This window comes from Ambystoma mexicanum, chromosome 6q, assembly GCF_040938575.1.
Source record: "Ambystoma mexicanum isolate Mex_15411 chromosome 6q, UKY_AmexF1_1, whole genome shotgun sequence".
Lineage (NCBI taxonomy): Eukaryota > Metazoa > Chordata > Amphibia > Caudata > Ambystomatidae > Ambystoma > Ambystoma mexicanum.
The window spans coordinates 50,207,392-50,230,610 of record NC_090937.1 but is presented as its reverse complement, the minus strand read 5'-3'; the positions used below and the strand labels follow the sequence as shown (position 1 = coordinate 50,230,610).

The following is a 23,219-nucleotide window of genomic DNA, read 5'->3' as shown; positions in this document are numbered from 1 at the left end:
AAATACTAACATTTACGTTTTCAGCCATATTAAGCTTTAGGCCATTAGTGCGAAGGAAATTATCCACATCTTCTAAACTCCTTTGTAACCCTCCTTCATTGTAAGATCCAATAATGCTGTATCATCAGCGAACACAAGCGATCAGCACAACACTTTTTGCAGCGACGGTGGAACAATTCTTGACCTGCTCTGTTCGGGGCTAAAATTTGAGAGAAAAAGAATAAATAAAAGCAGAGCCAGCAGACAACCCGGTTTTACCTCCTTCTTGGTACTAACATTCTGGGTAAAACTTCCCTTAAATGCACAGTAAACTGCTGCATGGTTATCAGAGTAACAAGCTTGTATCCACTTGCGCAAAGCCCTCAAGTGCTTCCAGCTTCCTCCAAAGAATATTCCCATCAATGGAATCAAAAGCCTTTTCCAAGTCTAAAAACAGAGCTTGACACTCTGAGCTTACAATACTTCTCAATTAGAACATTCAATATGAAACAATGGTCAAGAGTGGAAAATCCTTTCCTGAACGTTCGTTGAGTGGCACTCTATTGTTAGTCTCTGCCCATTCTTCCAGCATATGCATTATGCATTTGCTGAAGATTTTGTTAGTCGTATCCAGCAAAGATATTGAACAACAGCAATTGAGGTTGGTAGTTGAACCTTTCTTAAAGATCGGGATGATGAGGCTCCCGCTGTAGGATTTGGGTGCAACTCCCTCTTGTGAAACCGCATTAAAAAGCGGTTTAGAGTAGAGGGGACCACCACTCCCAGCACCGTTTATATACATCAGAGCTAAAACCATTGGGGCCAGCAGCTTTACCAATGACAAAGTTTTAATAGAGAGAGCAACTCCCCCTCAGAGATGACAATATCTCCTCCCCTACGAGTGCTTGCTAGTCCATCCTCAACTAGCCCTGGTCAGAAAGTTAGTGCTTAACCCAATAGTCTGGTGAAATGGCCGCTGTGAGAAACCAAAGGGTGTCTCACCCGCTAGCCCTCGGAGACTTGTCATCCAGGTGGCCAGAACAAGGCCATTGCTTTTGGATCTAGTTCCTGGGGAGGATCACCAGGAAGCGCAGGTGAGGCAACTGATGGGAAGACGCAGTATTCCCCCCTTTTCCATACCCATGACACCTCCTATTTTATAGGATTCACCGATGTGCGACCCCCACACCCCTCTTCTACACAAACACTAGCCCGACAGAGTAACAAGGCTAACCCTTACAAATCTCATTGGACATGTCCCACTAATCGGGTCAGGCAAAGTCAGGCACTTGACTTTAATCACATACATCTGATACCAATTAGGTCGCTCCACATGGACAAAAGGTGGAACACTCTGAGCAAGGTGGAACACGAGAAGCAGTAGAACTTCTGGGGTGAAGGCAAACCTACTGGAGCAGAGGGACGGATAGAGGAACATGGGTAAAGGAATCCAGAAATTCCCTGCAGGAGGTCATTGCCTCCAAAGAACCGTAATAGATACGTGCAGAAGGCCAAATCCCAGACAAGAAGACTACATTGTCTTTCAAAGGTGCCCGTGACCGTCCCGGGTGAACAAGAGAGTTGGCGAGGCGAGGTCAAGCCTGTGGTATTAAGCCTGAATCGTGGATTAAAATGGAAATAACAAGAAAGGAATGCATACAGCCGGTGAGTTGGCGAGCAAGATGAAAGACAGGTGTGTGTTAAGGAAAGATTGAAGTGGCAACAATATATCTTACAATTGAAGGATGCACGCGTGTGGATGAGACGCGAAGAAAGGCAGAGCTGTGGTGAACTTTAAATTACCGATAGCTGTGAAGCCAGTGATACTGAGTATCAGAGTGGTCCGGCAAAAGGAAGTAGCCCACTTGAAAGTCTCTGTGAAAGGTGAAATATTTTGTTATAACGCAATGAAGTAAATGAACTTTAAAAAGCGTGATACTCAAGATTGGGGAAGTGGAAAGTGAATATTGAATTCTTGTGCTCATAGTACTGAACTACAGAACAAAGAAACGCTGGGGCAAATAACACAAGAGTGCGAGTTAAAGGGTAATATGAACTGGTCCTGCGGAGGTCTATAGTAAAAGCGTCACACATTCGAAAGTCTTCAACATCAGGAAAAGGTCAAAGCCTGACTGAGGGAGACCTGAAGTGTGATAAGCTAGGGGAAGGGAACCCTTGCGAGTGCTGTGATTGATAGGTCAAACCTGACAGAGGGAGACTTGCATGAACTTTTTTTCAGAGAAGTCTGAGCCCGATCGAGGGCGACTTGTGTGAACTTTTGGTTGAACTGTGAACCCTTTTGTTGAACTTTGAAAGAACTTTTGCAACGCTAGAAAAGTGACTTTAACGTGAAAGGCCAAATGGGCTTCGATCCACGTTTTGAACTGCTTGGTTTTGAGAACCTGAGCCATTGTGTGTCTAGGGGGACCGCTTTACTCTGTGCTGTCCAACGTGGGGAAGGAGAGGTGACTCAGCAACTCCCAGATGTTAACCTGAGGACCTTCCTTGCATTTCCAAGGTTTGGCTAGAGCTATAGAGGCAGCCAACAACAACTGGGAAACCAAGGAAGCCACACAGCCACTTAAAGGGTAGACAGACTCCACCGCATCCCCCAGGAGAATAGGGCTATTGGTAAGGCAATCTCTGCAATAATTGCTACAACCTCCTGCTAGAAAGATTGAGCCAGATGACAGTCCCACCACATATTGTTGAAGGTACCCTCCTGTGCGCACCCCCGCCATCAGAGGGGCGAGATCGTAGCGTTGAATTTAAGAAGCTGGCTAGGGTACAAGTAACACCTATACAGCAACGTATACACATTTTCTTTGTTAGTCACGCATAGAGAGGAGGTTGCTGCTCTCCGCCAGATTCGTTCCCAATTTTCTTCAGGTATAGGACGCCCCAAGTCCCTTTCCCATTATGCAATGTATGCAAACTGAGTGGCGGAGTCTGATTGATCTAGCAAGCTGTAGACCTAAGAGATTATCTTGGCTGAGGCACCCTGCTGAAAGGAAGTTCCAGGCCGGTAGGGCATCCATCAGCTGCTCTGGTCATAAGGTCTGTGATCCAGTGGAGCCGGCAATACCTGAAATGCTCCAACTCAGACAGGTGAAATTTGCTCTTGCATCCGGTGAAGGTCAGCAGGGAGCCTTCCTACATAGGCGAGCCAGGCGCTCTAGTCCGGCCTCCTTCCATCGCGAAAAGGCGCCCAATTCTACGCCTTGGGCGAAACGGGGATTGCGCAGCACTCGAGAGAAGGGGCCCAAACACCCCCCCGAAAGTCCTACTGATTGCAGTATCCCAATAAGAGAGCGCAGATCTAGCGGTAAATAGGAGCGACCCCTTGCGGTATCCGTCTGCTGCAGCCAAATGTGGGAGGGCCGTTAAGCGGAATTCCGTTACTGACTGTTCCATGGTCATCCAGCGCACCACCCTCTCGGTCCTTTACCCATCAGAACAGCCTCGAAATATTAGACGCAATCACACAGTTCTGGAGGATCAAGAGGCTGAGGTCACCACAATACTTGTTTGCATGGAGGACCTGCTTATTAACTCTCGGCTTTCTCCCTCCCCATATGAAGCACATAACATTTTGGTGTAAAAAGAGAGGCACTGGGGAAGGGAACTGGAAGGGCGCAAGTGAGAAAGTAATCTAGGTATAATTTTCATCTTGACTGCCATGTTCCGACCAAGCCAGGGAGCTCTCCTGTGAGGTCCACTTGACAGGTCGTTCGCCAGTGTATGTAAGAGCGGTACAAAGTTAGACCTATATAGATCTGCAACTGTCAGCATCAATCTGACCTCCAGATAGTCCTGCTCTCAGTCGCACCATTGGAATGGGAAATCCTGTCGTATTAGGGACATGGGGTGCAAGGACTCCGAGACTTTTAGGCACTTGGATTTCTCCACGATGAGTGTGAAGCCAGAAACCACCTTAAATCCTGCTAGAAGCTGCATAGCCTCCCAAAGCGACGTCCGAGTGTCCATCAACAAAGATGGTGGCCTTGTGTTCCATTCCTGCAATGCGCAGACCTCTAATTTGTGGCTTGGCCTGAATCCAGGATGCCAGAGGTTCCATCACAAGTGCAAAGATCAGGGGTGAAAGGGGCCACCCCTGGTGAGTCCCTTTGAGTCTAGGGATAAAACGTGAATAGCGACCACTGATGGAAATTCTGGTCCTTAAAGAGCCATTGCAGGCAATAAAGTTGGAGCCAGTCCACTCGATCTAAGGCTTTGTCAGTGTCCAATGCCAACAAAATGAGTGGAGTCGCCTGCATTCTTCCCAGCGCTACAGCATTATTAACCAGCAAGATGTTATCATGTGTGCTACGTCCCGTTATGAAGCCTGCCTGATCCAGTTGGATAAGGGCGGGAAGGCACGCAACTAGACTCGTAGTCAGGACCTTCGCGTAGATCTTAGCGTATGGATTAGGAAGGGTGATCGGACGATATGATCTGCAAGCTGTTGCTTCCTTGCCTGGCTTCAACATTAAGGATAGGTAGGATTAGCCCATAGTTTGTGTCACCACCTTCGAGGTTAAGAATTAGTTGAATAAGGATGCGAGGGGACCCAACAGCTGTGGCCAGAAGGTCTTGTAAAAATCCGGGAGGTGGGGGGGGGAAGACACCTGGCCCAGGAGCCTTTTGGTTGCAAAGGGAACCGATAGTCCACTGCACTTCCTCTTGGAAATTGGGGCATCTAATCAGACCCAGTGTTCTGCCGACAGGCACGGTAATGAGGCCCCAGCCAGGAAGGTAGCTTGAGCATCCGCTTCGAGGGGTTCTGCCCGGAGGAGGGATTCATAGTAATCCAAGATAGTCTCTAGTTGCCCCATCTGAAAAATGAAGCATGCTTTTCCCGTTGCTGATTGCTTGTATGCCATCCCTGGACTTCTGCAGCTTCAATTTGTGCGCTAAAAATCTATTAGCTTTATTGGAGTGAGAGTAGTAAGATGGTCTCATGTGGATCAGAGAATTAGATGCATCGGAGGTCATCAGGGCCTCCAGATTGGACCTAGCCAACAGACTTTCATGGAGAGATCTCACCAACTTGACACAGGCATGAGTGTTTTCACAGTCTGAGTTGAGACTCTAGTCCCTACTGTGCTTTTTAGCTGGAAAGTGGGCAGCTGAGTGACTAATCAGTTCTCCCGTGACTGTCTTTCAGAGTGGCCCATACTACCCCGGCCTCATGCCGTGGCCCCCGTTCTCCTTAATGTAGTTGGTGATCACGTCCGCCATCTCGGGTGTCGAGGAGCAGCAGATCATAAAGACGCCACTCGCATCTGTGCAGGGTTTGGCCGCCTGGAAGATGGCAGTCTGTAGAGACGAATGAATGGCCGGAGAACAACCTAGGGCCGATAAAAGTGTTAGAAACAAATTTAACAAGTGAAGAGGAGACCAGTTGCAGATGGATACGAGAAAACCCATAGTGAACGTGAGAGTAAAAAGTGAAGCCCACCCCCCTCCTAAAAAAATCTCCAGATGCCCATCATTCTGAATTTGTGTAAGAAACACATTAGTGGCCAGGGAGCACCTAGAATTCCCTGAAGCTGGCAGCAAGGATGTATCTCTCACCGGTTCAGGGGTCAAGTTAAAATCGCCCTCAATGAGGAGATCCGCTTCGGCAAATCCCGCTATTACCCAGAGCAGGGCTGTCAGGTAGTTGTGCTGGCTGTCGTTAGGGAGGTATAGAGAAACCAGGGTTACAGGAGTTAGGGTCAGGGTACCTTTCACCAGCTTATATCCACGCTCTGGATTACTGAGCACTGCCCTGGAAAGGAATGGCCAGGAGAATAGCAACCCCCGCCCCCCAAACACCCTCTGCTTGCCACAAGCAGAGGCACAGTGCTGCTTTGGAAACGATCTATATCTTATTTCATCTAAACGATCCCCCATGAAAAGGAAATGCATAGATGAGAAAAATGTTTAAGACGTAAGACAGTAACAGGAATGTCAGCATATTCTTGGTTTTAATTATTAAATTTACAAGATTTGAGTTTAATGAGTTTCTCACCAAAGTGAGCATTAAAGTAAGCTTAAATAGGTATTTCACCCAAAATTTTAAAAAAAACAATGTGGCAAACACCCAACCCACCTCCGTCTGTTGCGCATAGGCGTGTTGCACTGCTCCCCTGCAAAGTGGTGTTGGTTGGGCCGAGCTGAAGGAGGCCGCCTATTGGAGGTCATCTCCCATGGTCGCATTGGTGGAGATGGTGTTGGGGATGCAGTAGTGTATTCAAAGACGGAATGTGAAAGTCGCTGCCTCTTTGGACTTGGACTGTCTTCACTCTGTACAAAAAAAAAGAGAAACAAAACACTGCTTAGTCACATACTTTTCAATGTTTTCCTGACAGTCCAGATCAATGCTCTTAAAAATTAAAAGATTCTAATATGGCATATGTAGCCTGGGGCCTGGATAGTGTAGCGAAATACTTGCTCTTGAGTGAATACAGAGAAAGAAAGACACAGACACCATGGTAATAAAGGTTTATTTAAAAGTGTAGTGTGTGTTTTATTTATGTGGCCTATCTTTGAATGTGTGCCACAGTCGTGTCCAGTCTCTCTTGACTGGGTTGGCCCAGGTGGGGCACTGACTTATGCAGGAGTGGCATGAAGAACAAGCGCATACACACAATGATCATAGTTTAGGATAATGGGTTGGCACCTGGGCTGGCCAATCAGATTCCAGGGGTAGCATGTGTCAACCCAGGCCTCTCCCTGGACATGCCACTGCTTCCAGCCCACCATGGGCTGGATGGAAAATTGAAGGAAGAGAAAGAACAAAACGATAGAAAAGAACTCCCCTGCCCGAGAATGGGCTGGGCAGCAGGCAGAGAGAGGAATCCTGAGGATTTTAAAGAGACAGTTGAAGTGAGAGGAAGAAAGGGGGAGAGAGAGAGAGAGAGAGAGAGAGAGAGAGAGAGAGACTTACCTGTGGGGCGAGGGGAGGTCGCTGCCTCGAGCAGCCCCCCAGGGCCTATATCTATCCAATAGTGCCCCCACAGGGACTGATCCGCAGGGGCCGAGTGGCTTTACCATTGGAGGCCTGTCGGCCAACACGGATGCCAGACTCGACATGCTCAGAGACATTTGTGGCCAAGGCAACGTGACAGGCTGCCTGGGCTTGCCCCCAAAGTCCCACCTTGTTGCCAGTGAGGAGGGCCTGTCAGTGAAGTCCTCCTGGGCTGTGTATGCCAGATGCAGCCTGTGAGGTGAAGCAAGGCGGCAACGAGCAGTTCCACCACAAAGAGAAGCAGTGAAAATGTAAGTCCTGTGTTGGCCTCCAAAGCCAACCCGGGTTAAGGTGAAGAAAGCCTTGGGCCGCCCAGCTGAGTGGTCCGTACGGAGCCCCGCCTTCCCATTCCATGGCAGCCATCTTTGAACAGTGTTTTCGTTCCGTGAACGGGATGCCGCAAGGTGAATAATTCACGGAACTAAAATACTTTAAATTAGCCCCATCCCAGCCCATGGGACGGGTGCTAATAGCATTAACACCCGTTCCAAGGGCTGGAATGGGTGGCAATGTTCGGGCCCCTGGCCGTTACCACCCGTTCCAGCCCTTGAAACAGGTGGTTATGACCATATTAGATGTGGTGAAATTATGGATTAATTGGGAAGGGGGTTAAGATGAGAGTAAACAGAGATCAGACACAACACTGACTGATTTGTTTAACAAAGTACTCAATGGCACTTGTTCTTACTTGGATTCCTTGCAAAGCAGTATCTAGCAGTTTAAAAATATCAAGGTTCCATTTAGAATACCCAAATAACAATACACTTGTTTGTGAGAAACCAGGAGGAAAACCCAGGGTTGAAGTAGTGAACTAGCCGTGGATGTTAGGAGAGAGGCTCCACATGAGCTGGGAGGAGAGGAGAACCATGGGCCAGCCTATGAAGTTAAAACATGTTTAGATCAACAATGGACCACGATTATTACACAATATATGGTCATCTTTCCAACTTTCTGCCTGCGATTTTAATGAAGTTGGAAGGTACAAAGGAAATGGCCCTTCCAATCCAGAAGAAGAGAGTCCCTGGTGGAAAGGATCCCTGCTAATTCTGGAAACACACACTGTACACACTTCAAGTTCAGATTGAAGTCAAAAATACTCACATAATGAAGGCACACTTCTGAGTCAAGATCCACGCTCTTGAGCTGCTTGCCAAGGCAGTCAAGCAAGGGCTCTCGGCACATGTCTGGCACACAGCTATAAACACCAAGCCACTGCAGCAGACACAGGTATAAGGCTACAATATAGATGAGGGCATATGCTCGTTGATGTGAAGCATTGCAGTATTGGTATCATTCCAAACATGGATGTTCTTCGAAAGAAGTTAGGGGAAGGGAGGCACAAAAGGCTTGCTTTTAAGGCAGGGAAAATAACTTTCATATTGGGGAGTCTTTTCTTAGGCAGCCTTGTCCTGTTGAGTTCCACAGTGGTTGTACTTTCAACTAGCTGAGGGTGATGTGCGTTCAAATTCTGACGATTCTGCGGTTACACTAAGCTGGGGCACCAGTGGAGCAAGTGATCCCTTCTAGCAGATTTGACTCCTTGAACCACCATAGAACATCCGACATTACGAGAGATGTAAATCCAGACACATTTTGAATTGAAAGGAGGCCACTTGCGAGGGATGAGGTGCCTCAGTCTCTTGAACATTTTGAGGCATGAAAAAGGCACAATCCTTGCTTAACTGGCCTATGACCTACATGGTTAGGGAAGATGGCTGTAATGGCTAGAAATTACTGTGGAGCCAGTATTTCCTTTGATAGAGGAAAAGCCTGCCTCAGTGCTGTGAAAGTAATACCCACACTGAGGAGGCACTGCATGTCTTAAGTAGGACTGTGGCGCTGGCTGATTGGCCCAGCTGACAATGGAGCCATATAGCCATACAGATGGCTTCCAAAGCCTTGTGAAGCAAGCAGGCCCTACCTGTCAGTGGTTGCAGCAGGGATGTATATATAGTCCCAGACCTCTTGGGTAAGCACCAGCACAATTCCCTTTGTGAAGAGCAAGGTACAGGGCTCATACGAAATAACGGTGTATTGGGTGCGCACTTCCCCTGCAACAATCTTCAGGAATGTTTGTTCAACTCCAAGACATACATGTGGATGTACAGTTCTCTCCATGACAGAAATGGCCCCCCTTTTGATCAAGGAGTTTGTCATCCTCACAAGGATTTCCCAGAGACATTGAATGTCATCAAGTAAGAGAGGTAAAGGAAGATAGAGAGGAAGCCTCAAGTACTGAACGGGCGTGGGGCAGGAGAAGGGCAGGGTTGAGGAGCTGCTTGATTTAGTGACCAGATATAGTTTACAAAGTCAAACATATTCATCATCATACTTTATTTCAGCCTCTATAGACCATAAAGATCAGATATAAAAATATACAAAACTGGATAAAGAAAGCCACATAAGATAAAAGTAAATAAGATCAACATAGCATATTATCACAAGACAGTTAAATACAAAATGGATACAAATCATCATGTTCGTTCCCAGGGTAAGATACATTTACTAAATCCCCTTGAAGGTGCCTAGGAACGGACTCGGTCATAGGTGGTTGTTGCCCAATCCATGATAGAGTGCTGAGAAAATTGGTCCCATGGATTTTGAACCTCCACAAGAACCAAACGGGGAAAAATAGATTTGAAAATGGTCCTTGCCAAAAGCAAAGTACAGACAGTTAGGTCCTAAGACTGTACAAAGGAAGGAAGGTAAGAAGAAACCTGCTCCACTGCCATGAGAGGAACTCTGCTGATGCCACACAAGATCAAGCTCCAGCAGTCGAAGATTGGGTTGCAAAGAAGCTGATGTGGGTCTCCATGGGCTGAAAAATTTCTTCATACAAAACACAGATGCTTGATGGACAGAGGTTTCTGGGACCCAGATCCCTTTGGGGCACTATTGACAAAAGATCAAAACATAGCTTGCTAAAAACACAAACTGTATAGAACATGTAAGAATAATGGCAGATGCATCGGGCAGTTGCCCTAAACCAGAACAGCTTTAGAGGAGGATTAACTGGTTAAATGTCAATTGCTAGTTAAACAAGCCCATGAACTGACCTTGAACTTGAGATTTTAAGATTAAGACTTTCCAAGGCAGAGTGTTTGCACATCTCTATGGGAAATGCTCTCCCAAAAATGTTACTAATTTGTCATTTAAAGACCTATACATCCTTGACAATTTGTATCTACACGCAGGCACAATCAAGGGCTATTTAATGGTGCAAACCAAGTATCCATAACCATTGCATTATGGCGATACAAATGGTAAATGTGGGGAGTTTTGCTTACATTTAGAACATTTCTAATAACCTTGTGGTTCTCAGACAAAAATAAATTCCCAAAACACTAAAGGTGGGTAACACTGTTCTAAAGGTATATGGTCCTATGTACCCATAAGACAACGATTACATTGTGAAACGGTCTTTGAAACGTGCAAGCTACAAGCAGAACTTGGAATTGGGCTGATGTCATTTTCGAAGGAATGTTTTTACAACTTAGTCTGTTATTTACCATTGAGAACACCACTACAAACACCAAAAGAAACTCCATGGCCACTACTTTGGTGAGTGGATACCTGAATCCTCCGTCTTCCAGACTTGACGCATCTCGACCCCAACACCACACCCTTCCACACCCACCTGTGCCCTGCCCTCAACTTACCCAACCAGAACTACCTGCTACCTCCCGATGACACACTGTGCATGCTATGGCTCTATTATGGCGCACTATCTTGACCCCACCTCAGATTGCTCCTTCCACCATCACGCCAGTTTACCATCCTCACAAGTCCACTGTAGCTTCTGCTGGCTATGCTTCACTATCTTCTGTATCCTTCGCTCGCACCTATAACATCTTATGCCCTAAACATCCTGGTAGACTTGGCCCATTTCTGCTCACACAAAAGGAGAGCTTCTCAGTTGTGCAGAGTTTCACAATCAAATCTGCCCACACTTGCTAAATGTTAGAGGGACACGCAATATTGGTCTGTACTAATGTGCACTTTGGAAGTGATTTTCTGGGCACGATAGTTCCATTTTGCATCTTGTTTGTATTCCAGACAGTATTGTCGAAATGATCATTGCACACCATCCTAATTCAGGCAATACATAATATGCATACGTTTTCAATGGGTTTGAGGACTGTACAAACACAAATGTAACATTGCCACGCAACAGTAAATAACGTTTGGCAGAATCACTGGTTAGGATCCACTGTTTGTTCAAAACAAGACACAGGAAAACAATAGATTTTCTAATTCCTTAAAAAACGAATGAATCTATTGCTTGGTGGCAGACTTCGTTCATCCGGATTGGCTGCCCTGAACACAATGCAGAAGAACATTAGTGTATGCTGCTGTTCTCGCATAAACAGTAGATGAAAATAGAATTACTCCTGCACATCCCTCAAACAGGATGTCATGAGCACTGCTCCCGAGAAGCCAAGTCAAGCCCAGCATCCCCGGAAGCAGGCTCACGACCCTTGTCCCCGGCTCCAGCAAACCCCTATTGGGGCCCTTTGGACCATGTCCTGGCGCCTCTGGCGCCAGGCTCATAAGGAACCTCAGTCCCGGCGCCAGGGGCGCCGGGCTCATAATTCTTGCAAAGGTGCTTAGGTGGACCTACCTGTAGCAGACCATGGTGCATACTCACCTTTGCAAATGCTGGCAGGATGAAGTTCCCAGCCTTCTGCTGGGAGGAACTATTCCCTGAACTGGGACTACTTTCTTACCTGTGTGGGGCTGGTGCCACTCCTTACCTCTGGAACACAGGAACTCTTACCTGGGCAAGGCTGAGGAAGAAGACACCCAATCACTCCAACACTATTTAAACCAACCCGATTGGGAAAACGTGCTTTGCGTTATTCTGCATCTGCAGCAGGACGCTCACTGAGTTAGCTCCAGCATTCCAGTGACATCTTCAGCTCAGCAACCTGTGGAAGAAAGACACGAGAACTATACTTACCATCCAGGAATCCAGACACTGGCAGAACCTGCAAGCAAAAGAAACATAAGGTTAGCAAGTTGCAACACGTTCGCAGCCGCGCTCGCTTACCTGATCCATCTGTGCTTTCACGGATTCTTCGCGGCCTTCTCTTCAGCAGCCTAACGGCACCTGTAAAGACAAAGAACATTGTTAAGTAGGAAATCGGGTGAAGGCGGCCGCATTTACTTTTCTTACCTGCTTTTGTGCGCGTATTACGATCTCTTCAACCGCAGCAGCCCGGCACCTGAAAACAAGAAAAGACATTATTGAAGTGCCATTAAAGACTGCAAGAAAGCCTAACACTTACGTGTTTCCCCACGTGCATCCGCGACTGGGAAAACGCCCGCTAGGTCCCGACACCTGCAAATAAGAAAAGAACATTGTTAGAGGTGCTATAATAAGGTCACAGATCATTATACTCACGTACTTCGCACGTGCAACGGCAACGGACGAACAACGCCCTCAGCATCCAGGCACCTGAAAAAGACAATGCAAAGACTTCATTAAAGGTGCCCATCTCTTCAAGACTATAAACTCTTTATACCTACTGGCATCCGCTCGTGCAGTAACGGCGGCATCACCTTTTGGCATCTCAGCACCTGTGCCACTTCTAAGGCCACAAAAGACTTTGAGGATCTCCAGTGACGTAACTGGAACCCACGCACCCCTGCATAAGTCGCAGGATGGAGAGCCCAGCATTTATACGCCTAAGGTGAGAGCTCACCAGGACATTGGACTTTCGGAGAGTTGGCGATTAGTGAGGAGGAAGTCCAGCCAAATGGTCATTAACCCTTTTTTCTTCCGCCTGCAGAAACCTTACCCTGCAAGCCAGACGGTCAATAAGATGAAGCCCAGTCCAGAGAGTCATCCGAGCTCTACGCTTTTCAATTGAAGAGACTACAACAGTTCAGCCGGGACCAGCGCCTCCGTGGGAATCAGGTGAGCGTTACACAGGAGAAGGACAACGAAGAGGCAAGATATTTCTATGTTCCTCTTTAGTGTGGGGATACCAGATATATTATTTTTCTATAGGAACAGAAGGCAGAAATGTCAAGCAGTTTCAAAACAATGTCCTGCCAAAAACAAAAAACTGGATTGGAATAGGTTCCTTTGTGGGCATATAGTTGCCCCAGGAGCACGGGGTAGGCGGTCACGAAAATACATATTTAGGAACTCTGCATACATGGGTACTTTAGAATGGTGTGGCTGAACGCTACTGTCCTCACTGGCTGGTCAGTAGGCCTCAAGGCGGTTTGGAGAACTACATAAAAGTTGTGAAAAACATACTCTTCAAATGATCAGGTCAGAGAGAAAACTGGATACCGATAAGATTTTCCTGTAGGTTTTGTCAGTGTGGAGGGAGATACCAGGCATGCATATGTATGCCCATGTGTTTCTGGCTCCACCCGGACATAATTGGTTCCTCCAAGTATTTTTAGACCCCGTTAAAACCAAACACTCTTTCTAAAAGATAACTTTAACTGTAACTAACCTCGCAAAATAAGCATTGGCAAAGTCAATCGTTTTGACAATTGCATTTCACATTTATAGACATGAATGCGGTAAAAACGTGTGGCCTACAAAGCCAGTAATTACTTTTTTCACTCTAGTGATTTGAAGTATTGTTTACCATATCTACTACTAGTATGTGTGTGCATACACTAACTTGCAGATCGTTTTGAAACTTGTCTGGGACTATTTTGAAAAATGAAAGCTGGAACCCCATTTGGGCGGTAACTAAGGGAGGGTTATGTGAGAAACCAGAAGTGTCTCACCCACTAGTCCCCGGGGATCTGTCACCGGGACGGCCATCGGACCCAGTTCCTAGGGGTGGACCAGTGCGAGAGGATCACCTGGGCGAGGAGTCTTCGGGAAGTAGGACACCGGATGGAGAAATGCAGTATCCCCTTCTCTATAACACCTTTACTTCCATCCTACCAAGTACGATATTTAGGAACTCTACCCCGCCTTTTACAACACAAACACTTTCACAAGGACAGCACGCTATGAACAAAACCTGAGCCGTATACCTGACTTGTCCCAATACAATGGGCAGGTGAAGTCACACACACAAACACACACACAAACACCCCTGACTTCCACTAAGCTTCCCCAGGTGGATAAAAGGCAGAGCACAAGAGCACACTCTGAGCGAGACAAGGCACACAAGGAAACAGTAGTTCCGAGATGGCAGTTTAACGAGAGAAGAAAGATGGCAAAACAGAAGGGGATCGCAAGGAGGGAAGTTCCTGTGACCTTTTCGGCAAGGAACTGTTACTTTCCTGAAACATCGAGAATAGAAAGCGTAAGACCAAGAAACCAAGGTGAAGAACCCTGCATGGTGTGTCGGAGGTACCCGGGGCCCTACCGCGTCAATAATCAACACAGCTGGTGAGTTGGGGAGACCAATACAAGACCTGTCTGTGTTGATGCAAAGGTTGCAAGCAGCAACATTGTATGGTGAGCGGTGGAACAAACATTGTAAAAACATGTGTGATAAAGGACGAAGTAAAGTTAAACTGCTTATGAGTGATTGAACTTTTGAAGCGAGATACAATAGCAGCAGGAGCTCTCCCTGCAACAGCTGTTCCAGGCTGCATCAACTCGCCTCCTAGCAGGACGAACGTAATGGAGCACCTATCTGTTCTGGTAGGCTCTAGCTTGTAGGTAAGAGGATCCCTACCCAAGCGTGCCCACACTGCATCTTTTTGTGAAATAACCATGCCAAGGAATCTAAGACTGATCCCCTCACCTGCCTTTAAGATGGCCACCCGCGCCTCCTGCACGAGAAGCTTCACGTTGCCCAGCAACACAACAGGGATTTAAATCCCTCCCTCCCGCCGGCAGGCGGAAGCCGGCCCGCATCCGGCAAGGCCCGCTCGGATAAGGCCCCTGTTGTACGCCTGTTATGCGCCGGTTTGCGCTCTACTGAGTCCATCGGAAATAATATAAGGTACGATTCTCCTGCACTCGGCCCTGCCCATCCCCTGGTCCCTCAATCGTCCTTTCACATGCTAGACCTCGAGCTGGCCACACCACCCCCCGTTTGAATTGTTATCTTCAGCAGTGCCAAACCTAACACACCTGTCCACCCAGCAACCACGTACTACAAAGCTACACAGCCACCCCGCCAGCTACCTCCCATCCCCACTTGAAGAAACAACCCTCAATCACGCGCTACAAGATAACCCTCTCTCACGATGCTGCAAGCCCGCATACTGCCGCCCGGAAAGACTTTGCTGTCCACACTGCATTTTGATCCTATTGTGCCCTGATCTTGCTGCCCACACTGCATTTTGATCCTATTGTGCCCTGATCTTGCTGCCCACACTGCATCTCATATCTAGATGTGCCTTAGATCTTGACCCCCTTATTGCAAGTGGATCCCTAGTTTATGCCTGCTTCTCGCCGCCCAAATTGCATTGCACTACCCGAGCTGCGCCCGAGTCCTGACCCCCCCACACTATCTCCTGCTGCAGATTGTTACTTCCAGCGGCACCACTCCTTAACGGACCATACCGCCTAGTAGTTGCCCTCTGCACCTGGACTCACCCAGACGCACCCGCCGCCGAAGGCTTGCCATACACAGTTCACTGCACTTGCACCTAGCTGCATCACTGACTACCACTCCTAGTATCCAGTGGCTCTGCTATCTAATCTCAGCCCACACCTACTCTCGCCATGCCTCATTCCCAATCCACTAGCTCACCAGCTGCCCCACTGACATTCCCCTCCAACATTCCTCCTACCATCATTCTTCACTGAAAAAAACCCCACAGCACGTCATCCGCCACCTAGCATAACCTCCTACACTAGACCCACCAACATCAGGAACCAACTCCTAGGTCTCCGTTCAAGATACCTTAGTCCCACCCACCAAGCCCTACCCATCACAGCTAACATTCCAACTACGCCAGCCCTTACGGTCAAAACACCCTTACTCACACCTGCCATGACGCACACCATCCCCGGCTGCACCACTCAACACCACCTCTACCTCAGCCCAACACGCACACAACCTACAGTGTGCACTTATTAATGCTAGATCCATCCCTGCCCATGCCACTGAAATTCACGAACTCCTAATTAACTTGAACCTCGATATCCTAGCCATCACCGAGACCTGGCTTCATAGCGCTGCAGGGCCAGCCCTCAACCTTACCATCCCACAGGGTTACGCCATTATCCGGCAAGACCGCCTCTCCTCAGTAGGTGGTGGGGTAGCATTCATCCTGAAAGATCACCTCGAGGCCAGACAAATCACCTCTAACCTAGGTGACACCATAGACTCCCTAGCTATAAAAATTGCCCTCTCCCCTAACTCCACCATCACCTTCAACCTCGTCTACCGCCCACCCGGCCCACTACTGGAGTTCCACGAAAACCTTATACACCGCCTAACAGATAACCTAAAACCCACCTCCAAAAGCATCCTTCTAGGTGACCTTAACCTGGGGTATAACGACAAAAAGGACAAACCAGCTAAATCTCTTGCACTAGCCTTAAAAGAACTAGGCTTTGATCAAAAAATAACCTTACCCACACACAACAAAGGCCGTATCCTGGACTGGGTAGCCGACCACAACTGTCACATCAACATTAGCTCCATCACCCCGACTCCTTGGTCAGATCACCACCTCATTCACTTCTTCATTCCCGTCGCAACTAACACAAACAAACCTAAGCCTATCCCCCCAGCACTGGCAAGATGTGCAAAAAATCTTACTAAAGATAAAATTACACCCCACCTATACATCCTCTCCACAGATCTCAAGTCATCTGACCCGTCAGAGTTAGCAGATATCTACAAGAGCACCATAAGCACTGCCATTGATGCCATTGCCCCTTTACAGACCAAAAAAGCCAAAACCATTAAACACTCAAATACCTGGTTCTCCACTGAACTCAAAGAACTCCGCTCACAGAAAAGAAAAGCACTAAACTCCTGGCAGAAATCGCCTTCCCCAGCCACCCTATCCTCCTACAAAAAAATCACTGCCCAATACAAAAAAGCCATAATCACAGCAAAATCAGTCCCCTATAATGATAGAATTGCTAATGCAAGCTCCGAATCTAAAGAACTTTTCGCCATTTTCAAAGAACTCACCACACCGGCCACCAAATCACAAGACATTGCTAAAGACCAAACTTGGTGCAATTCCATACAATCTGCCCTGTTAAATAAAATTGAACTCCTACAAACAAAAATTAAGGAGCACCACAAAAACCTATCACAGCACCTCAAATCTACCACCACCACGAGCCACATACCTACCCTTAGCTCTGAGCCCCCATCCACCAAAGCCCCCACAACCCCGTTCAAATTCAGGGAGGTCACAGAACACGAAGTTATTGAGATAATGAACAAGATCAAACCATCCTATTGTAAAGGAGATCCCTGCCCCGCAAGTCTGATCAAAGACTGCACTGAAACACTTGCCCCCTTCCTTAAATCATTCATTAATGCCTCCTTCAACGCCAATACAGTCCCAGACAGTTTAAAAGAAGCCTGGGTGCGCCCGCTTCTAAAAAAAACCTACTCTCGACACAGAAGTAGCTACCAACTACAGGCCCATCACCACCGTGCCTTTCCTGCTCAAGATTCTGGATAAAGTTGCCTACACGCAAATCCAGGGATATCTTGAAACCAACCATATCTTAGGCAAAAGACAGTCAGGCTTCCGACCAGGTCACGGGACAGAGTCAGCCCTACTCGATCTAAAAATACAGCTTGCAGACACTATGGACAAAGGCAAACCGGCACTCCCTCTCCTACTAGATCTATCTGCCGCCTTTGACCGCATGCAACTAAAAAATGAAGCACACTTCTCCCCGGAAGCCATTGCATGGGTGGCCTCATTTCTAAATGGCAGACTCATGAAAGTCTTCTCAGACACTGCCTCTGCAACTCCTACCATCATCCACTGCGGAGTCCCCGAAGGCTCTTGCACCGCCCCCACTCTACAATATATTCACCCTCCCTCTCTTCAATGACCCTGACTGTCGTAACATAGCGTGCACCAACTACACAAACGACACGCAGGTATTACTCCCGCTAACTGGGACCTATGAAGATGTGACAGCATTAACCAAAATCTACACAGCCATTCAAACCTGGATGGCGGCCAACGGCCTTTGCTTAAACGGGGAGAAAACCAAAATCCTCATCGTAGGGACCAACGAAATTCTCAAACTCCCCCCTCAATACAAATCCTTCAACATCGACAACTCCACCATCACAGTCTCCAAGTCTGTCAAAACCCTAGGTATTCACCTAGATGCCTCACTATGTCTCGCCAGGTCAACGCCATAGCCTCTTCCTCAGCGCTCACCACCAAGGTGATAAACGCTGTCAAGCCTTTTCTCTCCACTAAAAACTGCCTGTTCATCGCCAGAGCCACCATAGGTACCAAACTGGACTACTGTAATGCCCTTTTCCTAGGCACTTCCGCCCACAACTTAAAAAAACTCCAAATCACGCAAAACAACGTACTCCGGGCAGCGCTGTCCATTCCCAAAAGGGAACACATCTCGCAAGCAAGGAAAGATGCTCACTGGCTACCGGTGAAGGAACGTATACTTTTCAAAGCCATGGCCATCACACATAGATGCCTCTCTCTGGATGCCCCACCCTACCTTGCAGAAAGAATCACACCGAAAGCCTCCATCAGACCCACCAGAGCTCACCGCACCAACATGATCCATGTCCCCACGTTTCAAAGATCCAGGGCGGGAGGATCCAGCTTCCAACAACTCGCACCTAAAAACTGGAACTCCTTACCTACTTCACTAAGGAACGAAAAATCATACCACACCTTCGGTAAAAACCTCAAAACCCTCCTATTCCGATAAAGTCCTCCACATGCACAGTTATGCTTGCACTGTAACCACAGCATAGCATAACCTCCAAGTTCAATTTTTTATGACCAGTGTGAATGCTACCTAGCACAACTATGCTTGCACTGTAACCACAGCAATGCATAACCCTTTAACTTCAACATCCCACTGCAAATAACTGTTGTGTTCTGTAACTATATTCCTATGTTATGTTCAACATCAAGTCTGCTGCAACAGCGCCGTGATGCGCCAGGGCAGTTCTGTGCGCTTTATAAATGCAAATAAATAAATAAAATAAATAACTTTGACAGTATGGTCCGGCCCCACGTGGTTGCTCTGTCGAAAGACTCTGTAAGGTATCCAGCTGGGAATTGGCAAAGTGAAAGTGAGAAAGAGAGCATATCAAGAAGAGAGCGAGTAATTGTGAATCAAAGTGGTCATGCGACGGGTTGAGCAAAATCCTGCGCACCATCGAAAGTCTTCAATTTTTGAAGTAAAGAAAGCTTGAAAAAGTAGATGAAGTTGGTCCGAGCCCGGCAGAGGGAGATCAATTCAAAGCTTTGTGTTAAAGTGGGGACATGGGGTGAATTGAAAATCACCCAAGAAGTGGTACATGTGAAAATCTACGAAGAAAGGAACTTTAATATTTTTCCAGTTGCATCAGACCCTCTGAAATAAGAGACTTTGAATGGCAAAGAGACTTTGAAACTGGAAGGCCCCGATGTTGAGGTTTTGAACTGCATCCTCCTGCTAGAGAAACCAAAGATGTGATAAGCTCCAGTGTGCCGCCTTGTCCCGTGCTGAAAACATGGGGAAGGGAAGCAAACGGCTTGAATATCCTGACATATCATTTCTTGAACACTTTTCTTTTTGCAGAACATGGTATCCCGCACTAAATGTATTTAGAAGTAGGGATTGGCAATAGGTTTATTAGTATAGGCCCTTTTATTTTGACAGACTTGACTAGGACTGTGTTATTATTTGATGGTCGTAGTTTGCTCCTATCTTTAGATTTTAAGATTAGATCGGCGTTTTTCAAACCCAATTGAAGTTCAATAAACCCTCTTGAACTGTGATCACTTGTGTCTATCTTACTGTTTGCCTTACAGTTACTGCTGACATTACACATAGTAAATCTACACGTTCATAAGTGAGTGAACATTGCAATTTTGTTAAGATAAAAGATAAAAATGAAGGACAGTAAAAAAGTGCAACTCCGTCTCAGAGTAATGTTAACACAGTTTAAGCAATAATGAAAAAAACAACTATGCACAAGCATAAAAGTTGGCCTAGTTTTCGATATTGTACTTTGGCGAATTCATGTTTCGTAGGTACAGGGAGTGACACAAATAGTGCAGTAAAGGTATGCAGTAACAGCTCAATGTTTCTTTTAAATATTTTGTTTAATCTGCTGATTGAAAACATTGCTCTTCTACCTAAAGGCACAGTGCTCAAGAACAACAGGAACTCCTGCTTGGGACAAGAGGACTATTTCTGCGATTGAATAGAGGTGGCTAGTGTGGTGCAGGTGCTTGGGCGATCTCAGTGATGCTGTTTTCATGGGAAGCAGAAACTTCATGCACAGAGTGGACTGCTGATGGGACGTTTTATGGGCTAAAAGAACAACCACAAAAACAGAAATCGCCCTCTTTACATAAACCCTTTGGTCTGACCCATTTAAATACGGTTTGAAAACATCTGCACCATTAGCATTTCATTCAAGATTATGATCTAGTCTTTCGAATACTTTCACCCTATGTTTGCAACCACAAATTGCATAAACCCTTTAGAAAGCAAGCTATCATCTTCACCTTCTAAAAGGCAAACCCATCCTCCATTCTTAAAGCTTCATAACAGTATTAAGCTCTTGGTCTACCTCAGACAAGACATTAGAGTCTAATTCAAAGCGGTATTCAAACTGTGGGTCGCACCCCTCAGAGGTCCGCAAGTGCATCCCTGGGGGGCCCTGAGAGCTCAACATGAAATATAAAAAAAAGGTTAACATTTTTTTATTTATTTTTTTAGATTGGAAGAAATGGGCAGAGGTGGCTCACATGGTTGGGCTGAAGCATGAAACTGTCAGGCAACAATGAAAAAGTGGCCCGCAGTTGTAAATGGATATTCATTCCTTTAGTCACAGAGTGGGCCTCATTACAACTATGGCGGTACAGTAACAACGGTGACGGTAAGCTACCGGCACCGTTGCTACCGCACCGTCATAGTACGAGTTGTGCTTGCAGGTGCCCGACAGCCCGCCAGGTCTGACCTAGCAGTCCGTGTGGCACGCACGAGCACAGCTCGTTGGATGCAACAGCACCGTTATTAACAGTGCCGGTGCATCCAAGCTCCCCATTCCCATTGAGCTCAAATGGGAATGGCGATCTACCGGTACCCGCGAAAGGGCAATTATCAGGTCCGCCTAACTCAGCATGACCCGTTAATTGCCCATTCGCGGGTGCTGGACCCGTATGCAACTCCGGCGACAGCCGTGCCAGTTTTACCAGCACAGCTACCGGCAGGGTTGTAATGAGGCCCACTGTTTCAATAGTACCCAAGGGGGTGCTTTGTGTTAAAATGTAAGTAAATGGTAATATATTCAGCAACAATGGGCAAAATTACTAACTACATAGTTAAGTAACTCATCAAATTGGTCCACATTGGCCAAAATGGTGGCCCATTTTGACTGGCCCACATCAGCATTTTACGTTTTTGGTACAGGCATAGCCCTATAGGCCAGTCCGAGCCTGGCGGCTCATCCATAATGGCGAGGGGGCACCCACCCAGTGGCCCCTCACCCATTATGGAGGAACTAAGGAGCCAGCCCAGTGAACCCGTGAGCACTCCCTCAGCTGGTTTTTCCAGCTGATGGAGTGCTCCTGGGCTGGCTGAGCTGTCAAAGGGAAACACCGTTTCCCTTTGACAGTTCAGTTTAGTTCCCCAGCCGCACATGCTCACTGAGCCATGCAAGTGCTGCAGCGTTTTGATTCGCCAGCATTGCATAGCTCATTGGCTGGGACACTGCATGTCTGTATGTCCGAGGGGGAGCTCCTGCGCCTACTCGCACATACGGACAGAGCAGCCCGGAGCAGGGCGTTTCAGCACCCACACACAGGCCAATGCAGAAGGTACGTTTATGTTCACTGTTTTTATTTAAACATGTGTATGGATGCGTGTATGCTTATGTTATGAGTGATTGTATGGTGATGGATGCTGGTGTGAATGATAGAGAGATTGCTGTATGAATGTGCAGCGCCTTGCATACACACATAATCATGTTGATTGTGTTAGGCCCAGTGGGGCCTAGGGGACAGGGATGGTATCTTTTTACTGGACATCTATCATAGATGTCCAGATAAAAAATGTCATGCCTGCCCCCTGGGCCCCCCCAGCACCAATTGCAAACTGTTTGGCGATTTACCCATTTTTTTGTTAAAAGTATGCTCAACAATGCAACGTTTTAACCCATTATTTAAAAAAAATTTAAAAAAAATCACAGGGGGAAACCCCCTCCCCTCCCCCCGAACCTCCCTTTTTGGTTCGGGCTCCCTCACTATGCTCGGTCACTATGGCATTTTTGGGGGAAATAGTTATGCCCCTCCACATAAAAAAAAATCACCAGCCACCACTGGCCCTCAGACTGTGTTGCGAACGGGATGGGAGGAACCCAGGGACTATGGTGGAAGCACAATGGGCGGGAACCATGGGATAGTGGTGGGAGCAGAGTGGGGAGAGCCCAGGGTGTGATGGGGTGGGGAGAGAACAGCGAGTGGGTAGGAGTGGGATGAGGGAGCCAAGCGACTGTGATGGGAGCAGGTGACGGTGCGCAATACATACTGTCCACTTGGCATTTCTGGGGGGTCCCGACCTGCCCAAATTTTCTCAGGGGGGCCCCAGCCAAAAAAGTTTAAAGACCACTATCCTTGTTAGTCTTCCAAGCTCTTAACTGGCCTCGTTCAAGGCTGTTATACACACAGCTGGCCTTAGGTCCGTCACCAAAAGTTTGGATTACTTCACCCTCCTTTTAACAGATGTGTGTTGGATGCCCCAAGTGATTGTATAGCATTTAAAATGTTTATGGGTGCATGACCTCTAACGCAATTCACCTTGAATATCCCTGTTATCTACAGGAGAAGAATCTACATTACAGACAGCTCCTGCAGTATGCAAAACAAAAATAATCACTCGGGCCAAAAATGCAAACACCTTGAATCAAGCCATGCCCTGCTTTGCTCCAAGAACCTGGAACGGTACCAGCAATAAAACGCAGACCTCACCCGTAACTGCTGTCTGGGCTAAATGCTCATCTCTTTGATAAAGCTACGCAGGAAAGAATCCTTCACCGATCCATCTGGATTCCTGATGCCACTCCCACTTTTACTCATTCTCCTGTGAAATTCGAATTCTGGT

General features: G+C 47.1%; 1 protein-coding gene across 2 annotated transcripts in view; it reads right to left on the bottom strand.

The window, feature by feature from the left end:
- The window catches only part of RNF38 (ring finger protein 38), a 1,177,976-nt gene that overhangs the window by 725,287 nt on the left and 429,470 nt on the right, over positions 1-23,219 (bottom strand). For both annotated transcript variants that reach the window (XM_069630459.1, XM_069630460.1), the window contains one exon: positions 6,077-6,270. In XM_069630459.1, the coding sequence (XP_069486560.1) occupies positions 6,077-6,270 (194 nt within the window). The remainder of the gene's footprint in view (positions 1-6,076; positions 6,271-23,219) is intronic.